The 11626-nt window shown below is 41.4% G+C and overlaps 1 protein-coding gene across 1 annotated transcript; it reads left to right on the forward strand.

Annotated features, from left to right (window-relative positions):
• Window positions 1-10220: 10220 nt before the first annotated feature.
• LOC145981765 (histone-lysine N-methyltransferase SETMAR-like) lies at window positions 10221-11078 on the forward strand. Its single transcript, XM_083115182.1, has one exon. It carries the CDS (start codon window positions 10221-10223, stop codon window positions 11076-11078), a length of 858 nt encoding a protein of 285 aa, XP_082971308.1.
• The last annotated feature ends 548 nt before the right edge of the window (window positions 11079-11626 follow it).

Consider the following 11626-nt stretch of genomic DNA (forward strand, 5'->3'; position numbering starts at 1 on the left):
AAGAATTTCATCTCGTTTCAAATACGCCAAAATCGCCTGCTTAGCATTCGGCGTAACCTGATACACAAATTCTTCTTGCCTAGGATCATCATCATGCATGTCAGGAAGTGGCAACCTTGATAACATGTCTGCAAATTCAACCTTTTTAGTACATATTAGTTTATATGTGAAAGAAGCCAAAAATAAGCACCACCTTTGAATGCGTGGCAACGCCATAATAGGAATTGGTTTTTCCATAGCTAACAATTGCTTAGCTGGCATTGAATCTGTCCATATTTCAAACGATCTACCTTGTACGTATTTTTGGTATTTCCTCACTGCATATACGATACATAAAGCTTCCTTTTCATGCATAGGATACTTAACCTCATGCTTATTTAACGTACATGAAATACATAGTCTTACCATAAATACTGTCCCAAAGTTGTAAGTAAATAGACACAAAATGGTGAGAGATATTGTAATATCAGAATAACATGAGGTGCATGGATGCATTATGAACCAAAATCACAAATACTTATTCGAAATGGCCACCTTTAGCACTGACAAACTTCTGAAGTCTTTATGGCCGCGCATCAATGGAATTACGCAACACATCAAGTGGAAACTCTGCAGCTGCCTTCTGAAGAGACCGCTTTAAACTGTCAATATTGGGATGTCTCTTCTTGCAAGCCATCTCCTGAAGCTTGGACCACAATTTGTAGTCCAAAGGGTTTAAGTCTGGACTGGCAGAGGGCCAATCTGACGTGGATATGAAGTCAGGAACATTTGCCTCCAACCACTGCTGGGTGGTGCGTGCTTTGTGTGCTGGGGCTGAGTCCTGCTGGAAGCTCCAGTTCTCTCCATGGAAGATGGTGTCGGTAAGATTCTTGCATCGTTTCTCAAGCACTGTCTGCTGGTACACTTTGGCTGATGTTTTTACCCCTTTTTCACAGAAATGGAGCGTTCCCTCATAGCAAATGTTCCAGACTTCATTTCCACTTCAGATTGGCCTTCTGCAAGTCCGGACCTATACCCTTTGGACTACAAAATGTGGTCCAAGCTTCAGGAGATGGCTTGGAACAAGAGACATCCCAATATTGAAAGTTTAAAGAGGTCGATCTCTTCTGAAGGCAGTTGCTCATTTTCCAGTCGATGTGTTGCGTAATTCAATTGATGCGCGGCCACGAAGACTTCAGAAGTGTGTCAGTGCCAAAGGTGGCCATTTCAAATAATTATTTGTGATTTTGGTTCATAATGCATCCATGCACCTCATGTTATTCTGATATTACAATATCTCTCACCATTTTGTGTCTATTTACTTACAACTTTGGGACAGTATTTATGGTAAGACTATGTACATTCAATCGTACGCAATTCCCCTTGTACTTTATGGCATAATTGCGAACCTAATCCATTTTGAGATGCGTCACACTGTATAATAACTTCTTTATTCTGTTCGTATGGAACAAGGACCTTGACATTTTGTAAAGCCAGTTTAGCTGCCTCAAATTGCCACTGACAATCATTTGTCCATTGCCATCGCACATTATTCTTCGTAAAATTGTAAAGATCTGACAAGATAACTGACAGACTAGGCACACATCTTCTGTAAAAATTAATACCTCCAAGGAAAGCCTTTAATTGTTTGGTGTTGCAAGGCTTTGGACATTGTATCAATGCATGCAGCTTCTTTTCAGAAGGATGTATTCCTTCTATAATTAAAGTATATCCTAAATAATCAATTTTGTTTTTGAAGAATGAACACTTGCTCCAATTAACCTTAACATTGTACTCATTCAAACGGTTTAAAACTTCAAGTGTTCTGGATACTGCTTGTTCTAAACCCTTGCTAACAATAAGTAAGTCATCTTGGTATGGAATGACAAAATTTAATCCCTGTAGTATGCCTTCAATACTTCTTTGAAATATTTGTGATGCGATCCGTACACCAAATGGCAATCTAGTATGTTGTACCAATCCCCATAGGATATTCATTACTAGTAACTGTTTGGCTTGATCATCAAGTTTTATTTGAAGGTAAGCACTTCTGAGATCCAAGGTAACAAATACATCCATTAACTTTTGGAAACACTTCGTCTATCCTGGGCAATGGATAAGTTACGTTTTCAACATATTTATTCACAGTGTTCTTGAAATCGCAGCAAAGCCTCAAATTACCATAATACTTACACACAACGACCATAGGACTCGCCCAATCACTTGAGTCAATCTTTTCTAGAATGTATTGCTCAATCAATTTGTCTAATTCAGACTTAACTTTCTCACGTAAATCATGCGGAACATTATAAAATTTCTTAAAAATTGGTGTAATACCTTGTTTCATTGGAATCGTGGCGGTAAAATGTTTAATTGGCTGCGACAAATCATTATCGAATAACTCTTTATATTCGTGCCTAATAAATTTTATTAATCCTTGCACATCACAAGATGCAATAAGATTTTCACACTTAACCACCTGTGATTTAATCAAGGCTTGCCCATGCACAATTTTCAACTTGTCAGCTGTTAACACAGACGAAGCATTACACGTATCCTTCGACTTAACCAAAGTTTGCCCTTGAACAAATTTCAACTTGTCAGATGTTAACATAGACGAAACACGAGTCTTGTCTTCATACACTTCCAACGATGGCCTAAGTTGAGATAGATTAATGTGACAATCAGGCAATAAATCCTTAATCCATTGTCTTCCCGTGAGTGGATATTTTAAATCACATGCAACTACACATACAGATAATGGACAAAATAATATGAACACCAATGCAATTGCAGAAAACTTGTATTAGTAGGGGGTTGTCCCCCCCTTGCCTGAATGACAGCTTGTATCCTACGTGCGATACACAAATAAAGGTCCTGTACAGTGTGAACTGGAATACGTAGCCACTCCTCGCACAAAACAGTCTCAAGTTCCGTAAGTGTCATTGGAAGTGGAAACCGATTACGCACTTTGGCCTCCAAAATACCCCACAAAGGCTCAATGATGTTAAGATCGGGGGACTGTGGACACCAGATGAGATGTTTTACCTCATCACTGTGCTCATCAAACCATGCATCAACGCACCTAGCAGTGTGAATAGGGGCGTTATCATCTTGGAAGATGGGGAATACATCGGGAAACAAAGTCTGAACCATGGGATGGAGGTGGTCACCCAGGATGGTGCAGTACTTCTCTGCGTTGATCCTCCCATGCAGGACGACAAGTGGGCCAACACCATTCCAAGATATAGCCCCCCAAACCATCATAGACCCCCCCCCCCATGTTTCACGGTAGGCACTAAGCAGTCAATATCAAATGCTTCAGCAGGAGTTCTCCACACATAAACACGTCCTGTGGTCTGAAATAATGTGAAAGACGATTCATCTGACCATATCACATGTTCCCATGCTGCTGTGTCCAATTCTTGTGCTCTTGGCACCACCTTCTTCGTGTCACTGCATTACGTGGAGTCACCAACAGTTTGAGGATGGCAACTATGCCATGAATGTTCACAGAATGCAGCTCCCTTTGAATGGTTTTCGTTGATACAGGGTCCTGGAGGTGATTGTTCATCTCTGCGGTTATCTGGGACAGTGTTGTCTTGTGCTTTCGAGTCACTATTCGCTTCAACACACATCGATCCCTGTTGGATAACTTTGTTTTTCACCTACTATTCTCCTTTGCAGACGTTGTCTTTCCATGTTGTCTGTAGGCTGTCAGAACAGTTGACACTGTGCTCCGTGCTACACCAACAAGTGTAGATGCTCCAGCCAGGCGGGCTCCTATGATCATGCCTCTTTTGAAGTCTGAAAGGTCGGACATACCTGCATTTGACGGATAGCTGACTGCTCGCATGCAACTCTCACACCAGCTTCTGATAGACTGATATGTTTGCTTTCATCGCCACTAGATGGTTGAAATCTCTGCTGAGTGTTGTTCCTTTTCCACGACAGCGTATATAGGCCTTTGCAAATCATGGTGTTCATATTATTTTGTCCATTACCTGTGAGTCTAGTGTTTTATCTACATATTCATAACGAACTCTTACAGCAACCTTTCCTACTAACGGCAAAGTCATACTGCAAGCACATCGTAAAACACAGTCAGCTTCCAGATATTGCAAACCATGCAGCTGACTGTCACAAAATGTTTGACTTGCAATCAAAACTTGTGAACCTGTATCTATTTCAAAGTTCAACATAGAACCATTAATATTGAGAGCAATTACATATTCGGACGAGGAAACAAACTTACTAGTAGCTTTATCACAATGAGCTATTTTCATAGGCAATGAGGAATGGTCAGATTTAAGATATGGTTGTGAGGAAACTGAACTTTCATTACAGTCGGACAAACTATACTCAATCGATCTTTCTTGCATAAATTTACTTTCTACATTTACTTCCATAGTAATCATTCCAACCCTTAATTCATTTACATCTAACACCTCACTGTCCATATCATCCGAAGAAACAGGTTCAACAGCCTGTACTGCGTTAGCCTTGTACTTGCTATAAGGTTTAGTACTATTAGTTACTTTGTTGCGCTGTAACTTGAGACACTGGGAAATATCGTGACCGAATTTCTTACAGTATTTGCAATGCTTGAAATATTGTTGCTTTCTTTCCCGTTCATTTTTACTTCCCACATTATCTGATTGATTTTGTCTGAACCTAAGATTGGATCCACTTGACACAGTATTTTGGAATTTCCAGCTATCCTGTTTTGGATTAGAATTGGCACCGGAGTTCAAACATGTATCGCCATTGCACTTATTAACCTTTGCGCGGTTAGTGTTCACAAGATTTACATTGGACTGGACGTAATACTCCTTCATATCTGCTTCTAATTTTTCCATCTGCTTAGCTACCTCAAAAGCTTTGTGAAATTCCGTTACATTGTCAGCAATGAGTTTCTTACAAATAGTGTTAGATCTGATTCCGCTAATTAGTGAATCAAATAAAGCAATGGAAAGAAACTCACCATAACCACACTGCTCTCCGATCTTTCTTAATCTCCTTACAAAATCTTCTATTTGTTCGTCTTCTTCTTGTACACATTTTCTAAGCTTTAACCTTTGCACAATATAGTTGCTTGATGGACTATAATAAGATTTTAATCTTTGTGCAATTTCCTGATATGATTTATCATGAGGCAATGTAGGTGCAAATAATTCACGCAGAACTTCATATGGCTTGTTTCCAATGACAGATATTAATCTAGGAACTTTCTTGTCCTCTGGAATAGCTTGTGTTTGACAATAATTATCAAAGCGCTCCAAATACGCTACTATCAATCCATCTTGGGGATCATATTTATCAAAACCAGCTACTAAAGCCATTATACATTTACACTACAACACAAAGCTTAGAAGTGAAATATACTTATCCTCCCATGGTTGCCTCCCATTCCTGGACATCCTAATCCATTGCAAACCAGATGGCACCCTCGGACATAGTGTACAGAAAACCCACGCACACCGACCTGTACCTAAATGGCAATAGCTTCCATCACAAAGCACAGCGTCTAGCAATTCTGAACACTCTAGCCCACAGGACAGTTAACAATTTTGGATCAGGAGAATCTACAGTCAGAATTCACTCATCTCAGAAGCACGCTACAGCAGAATGGATACATTAGAGACATCAACAGGGCGATCAACAAGGCAGTTTCGTGTCAGCAAAGAGCAACCACGGATAACAGTGTGGCCCTTGGAAGGGCCAATTCTTCACAGCCCAGAGAAGCCAAACATGAGGACGAGGCCCTTACAAGGAATGATTCTGCACCGCACAGCCCCTCTACCAGTAGCAACACAAGACAGGAACGTCCCACTGTAACAGTTTTACCAGGCACAACGTAAACACCATTCACAGGTCACCACTGAAAATCAAGGACCTACTCCATCAGTGGTGTAGCATGGGCATTTCGGGTGGGAACGCCAAGTCCGAAGGAAGGGTCGGCCCTTTTTTATTTAATAATTTACTTATGGAATTAGTCAACACAGGTATTGATTATTTGCCTGAAGCCAGCTGGGTTTTCAATAAAACATCATCCATGCATATTTTAGCTAGAAAATGAGATGCCTCACTGAGCAACAAATGTTTTGAACTCTGGTGTTTTATACTTTTTGGAATGACGCAAGTCCTTAGAAAACCTACGTGAATCACAAGCGCCTCTGAACAACAGTAGATGTCATTGTTGTGGTTGATCCAACTACTGATTGATTTGGTATATTTTACTTTGCTTTTCTACCACTTTTGGTTAATCGCGAATATGAATATGAGTGATGATATTTATGAAGTTGATGAAGGGACACTCATAAAGAACACCCAAGCTAACGACGAGATTAAAACCAGGGACTTCTGTTGTCTTTCGCTGTGCAAAACACTCTGACACGAAGGTGAGTGGATGATCCAACTATCGTACACTCTACTGATGTAACAGTGCCGATTAGTAATTCAGACCACTGTTTATTGCATCTTGAGAATGGTGATAAACATTTTAAAATAATTTTGTCCACAGACCATTCGATGTTAAGAGTTTTCAAATGAATGCTAAACATTTCCATTGATCCAATATTAAACAGTTAGATACTAACGAAGAAATAATAGTTTTGCGGGTTAAGTGGTAGAGCAGCCACAGGCTGAACTTCTACCACGAGGTCTTCACCAACTTATTTGACAAAAACTGTGTTGATCTTTTAGTTTTTAATGCACATCGCTGGTCGTGCGATAATATATACAATGCAGTGGTAATGAAGAAATGGTATATTTGAGTTTGGTAAAGTTACGTCAGTCAATATTGCGTGTTGTAGCATCACATAGCATGAGTGGCACGAGCGCGAAGAACTGGGTAGCAATTCTACTGCTGTCGTCTGCTTCAGAAGGCAGAAAGATTCACGTGGACCCTAGAACCAATCACGTAGCTCTCTGCACCACACGCTGGCGTACGAGAGAGCATTGAGCGCCTGCTGTAGAGATCCAAACTTTTCCTCCAGATAGACAGCAAGCATGGCTGTAGGCAGAACAATTTTCGGAGGGGGGGGGGGTCATTCATAATTGTTCCCATGGGCATCGCCAGAAATTTGAATAATAGTAATAACAACACTAATTATACAATAATAATTAAAATTATATAATAAAACAGTTTCATTCCATAATATTATTATTATTATTATTATTATTATTGTTATATCCTTCACGGGCCTCCTCGAAGGCACAGCAGTAGGGTCGTCGCCTTGTAATCAAGAGGTCCGGGGTTCAATAAACCGGTGGAGGCACATAGTGGTTCGGATCCCACTTTAAACTGTATGTCCAGTCCCGATTAGTCTTACTGTGCACAAGCACAAGTTTCTTTGTTTTTGTTTTTTTTACGTTTCATACAGTGTGTACTGAAATGCACAATTATTATACTTTTTTTTTTATTAAATTTCAGATAACTTGAAGAAAAAGCTTTAAAAGTTAGATGGAAATTTTAGTCATAAAGTTTTTGTTGTTTTACCATAAAACTTAATTTCTGGAATTTTAAAAAGTGTGGAACCAGTTATTATTTTCAAAAACAGCCTAGTGCATGGATTGTAACCTCAATCACGAACGTAATGCGCTAAGAAACTGCAGATCCTAGGTTTGAACTCCCAAGGAGGATTTTCGACTTTATCGGACAGGGAATTTAAAAGTTGGAAAGAGAATTTTGGGACAATCATAAAGGAATTTTCAGTCTATATTCCTTGTGATGCAGGAACAACACTGGAAAGAGGACAGCAGAAGTGAAAATTGAGGCCCGGGTGAGCTGCAATTCAGAGAATAAATCCTGTTTCACTCAAGTTTCAGAATTCCAAATGCATGAGAATTCTAGCTCGATCATTTCAACATTGTCTCCTTGTATTTTTGTGATGCTTCGAAAAAAAATATTTGGAAATGAGTTACAGATTTTTGTTACTGAACTTCCATTAATCCAACATGTCAGAAGTTTCGGGGGGGGGGGGGTTGAACCATACAAACCCTTCCTCTAAATACAGCCATGACAGCAAGGAATATAGAGTCCTTTATGCCGAACCTGCATGGCATCCAGCCAGGAAAGGCATTGCAAAAAAAATGCTAGAACGAGTGTTGTTAGTGGAGCGTTGCAAGCGGATCACAAAAAATAGCTATTATAATGCCATGAATGTCAATCATATATGAAATTAGTCAAGATTTACTTTATATTTACAGCATTTTTGCATTGTATTGCATTGTACCACCACTGTACTCCCTTCATTCAAAGATTACCTGGAACTCTGCATTCCAGGAGTATACCATATACCATGTGAGTGTGGCACACCATATAAGCCAAACAGGATGCAGCATTGAACTGCAACATAGTGAACATTAGCAGAACATCAGATTATTCCAACCAGAAAAGTCAGGGCTTGTGGAACACAGCATCACTGAGGGACACAGGATTTTATTTGCAGACATCAAAATAATAGCCAAATGTGTCAGTTACTGGGATCGATGTATAAAGGAAGCTATAGCCATTTCACGGGAAAGCACCAATCTCAACAGGCATGTGGGACTCCAGCTCAGTCAAGCCTGGAATCCACTCCTCAGTAAAAACATGACACCACCTAATGAGAACACCAGGATCCAGAGCAAGCCAATAGGAAGACAGCATCCTAGCTCCCCCATCATAGTCATATCCTCTATTTGATCAGAATTATCCGGACATCCACTTGATAATGAAGTACAAGTTTGGGCTGCTCTCCATCGGTAACACTAGCAGTTAATACGGTCCACCCTTATCCTTGATGACACTATTACTCTCAAAGGCATACTTTCAATCAGGTGAAGGAAGGTTCCCTGTGGAATGGCAGCCCATTCCTTTTGAAGAGCCGAAATGAGAAGAGGTATCGATATGGGTAGGTGTGGTCTAGCACGAAGTCGGCATTCCAAAACATCCCAGAGATGTTCTATGGGATTCAAATCAGGACTCTGCACAGGCCAGTTCATTAGTGGATGTTGTTATCGTCAAACCACTCTCCCACAAGCCCTGCAATATGGATGGGTGCTCGGTTGTGTTGAAAGACACAAAGGTCATCTCCAAACTGGTGTTCGGTGGTAGGCAGCATGAAAGCAATTAAAATTTCAATGTAAGCTTGTGTCGTGACATTGCCATGTAAAGCAACAAGGTCGCCAAGCTCCTTCCAGGAAAAGCATGACCCACTGTAATTCCGCCACCCCCGAATTTCACTGCCACCGCTATACAGTCTGGTAGATTTCGCTCACCAGGCATTTGCCACACCCTACCATCGGATCGCCACACTGTGTACCGTGATTCATCACTCCACACAATGGTTTTCCACTGTTCTATGGTCCAGTTTCATTGCTCCTTGCACCACGAGAGTTTGCGTTTGGCATTTACCTGTGTGATGTTTGGCTTATGGGCAGCTGCTTAGCCATGGAAACCAAGTTGCCGCACCTCGCACTGAACAGTCATGGTGCTTGGAGTAGATCCTGATGCAATTTCGGAATTCCTGTGTGATGGTGGCGATGAATGATTGACTGTTACACTGTACAACCCTCTTCAACACTCGATGGTCTCTGGAGATCAACATGGGAGGTCAGCCTGCATGCTTTTTGGTTGTACAAATTCCTTCACATTTCCACTTCACTAGAAAATCGGAAACAGTTGACCTAGGTATGTTTAGGAGGGTGCACTGACTTCTCACACAAGTGGCACCCATGACCACGTTAAAAGTGCGTGAGTTTCTCATACCATCCTATATTGCTGTCTCGCACTGTCTGCAGACTACTGAGATCGCTGACCATGTGTTCAACATGGTAGATGGCAGTACTGTGCTGCCCTCTATGATAAACACACGTTTCGTGGTGTGTCCAGATACTTTTGATCACATAGAATATATAACCATACACTGGTCTCCATTTTTACAATCCCTGAAGATGAGAGCAATGTATGCGTTCAAAAATATTGGAAGCTAACACCGCTTAAACCTGGCTGGTAACCCCAGAACACCTGTTCATGCTTGGTTATTCTTCAACTCATCCAGAGCTAGACTTTGGAAATTTGCAGACACAGTCCTTGACGTCTTTCTGAGCTGGTAGTATGAAGCAGTGCTGGTAGGTGGGGTTGGATGTGAGTAACAGCTGATTCACCACTACGCAGTTGCACCAAGCAGGGACAGTGTGGAGTTATTAGATTTTTATGGAGTGAAGGTGTGAAACCGGTTGATATTCATCGAAGAATGCATACGAAGAAGTATGGGGACGCTTGTCTGTCACAGCGGCAAGTCTACGATTGGTACAAGAAATTCGCAGAAGGTACGACTTTATTGACTCATGCTCCCCATATGGTTCAGGCTCATCGAGTTGTGACAGAGGAGTCCATAGCCGCAGCAGATCGGCTTATTCAGGTAAACCGGCATGTCACCCTGGCTAAAATGGCTTCCTTGCTGAATATGAGCTTCTGTTCAGTACAACACATAGTGCATGACGAACTCCACTACAGAAAAGTGTCCACCAGGTGGGTTCCTCGACAGCTAACGCAGGAACTGAAAGTCCGTCAGGTTGACACAAGTCAAGAGATGCTGAGGCATTATGAAGAGGAGGGTGAGGATTTTCTAGCTCACATTGTCACCGGGGATGAAAGTTGGGTGCACTATTTTCAACAGGAGACGAAACGTGCAAGCAAACAATGGCAACATTCGTCTTCGCCAAAACCAAAGAAGTTTCTCAGCCAGCCCTCTGCAGGGAAAGTCATGTTGACTTTATTCTGGGATAAGAAAGGTCCTATTCTGGAACACTACATGCCCCCACGTACAACAGTGACTAGTGCCACCTACACTGACCTTCTCAAGAACCATTTGAGGCCAGCAATACACACAAAGCGAAGGGGATTGCTGAGGGCAGGTGTTTTGCTTCAACATGATAACGTCCGTCCTCATTCTGGTCGTGCAACCATGAAAACCATCGATGACCTACGTTTCAAGTGCCTACCAGATCCGCCATACTCATCACATTTGGCACCATCTGATTTCCACATCTTTGGTCCATTAAAGGAGTACCGTGCAGGGCAGAGGTTCAAGTCTGACAAAGACGTATAATCGGCGGTACACGAGTGGCTACACAGTCAACCGAAAGAATTTTTCTCAAGCGGTACTGAAGCACTACCTATCTGATGGCATTAAGTGCATTGAACTCTAGAAAAATAATGTACAATCAAACATTATCCCTGCAATAAAATAGTGAAAAAAATAATAATTGCGGTTTTCATTTGATTCTCCCTTGTACATCTACTGTTTCTTGTGAACCGCATGGAAGTGCAACTACAGTAGCTGATAAGCTACCAGTACCAAGTGACCCAAGCCTTCTTACATGAGATCCTATAGAAGAGGAGATAATAATAGCCTTCCTTTCTTGGAAGAGAGATTTGAGAAGTACCCTCCCCTCCATCAGAAGTTCCCAGAAGCCCCTTTCTTCATACCTTGGGATCTATCCAGCCTAAAGACAGTTATCCTTGCATGCCTAAATGTAACTCCACACTTCTGAAGGAATGCTCTGAGCCAATTGTTAAATCAATTGGAATGGCTACTACAGTGGTGCAACCCACGACTTGAGTCAGCTTCGAACCACAGCCAGATAGAGGCCAAAT

This window comes from Lepisma saccharinum, chromosome 2 (genome assembly GCF_977018435.1).
Source record: "Lepisma saccharinum chromosome 2, izLepSacc3.1, whole genome shotgun sequence".
Lineage (NCBI taxonomy): Eukaryota > Metazoa > Arthropoda > Insecta > Zygentoma > Lepismatidae > Lepisma > Lepisma saccharinum.

Bases quoted from the DNA above. Each gene is read 5' to 3' on its own strand.
- LOC145981765 (XM_083115182.1), top strand. From the start codon at position 10,221: ATGCATACGAAGAAGTATGGGGACGCTTGTCTGTCACAGCGGCAAGTC.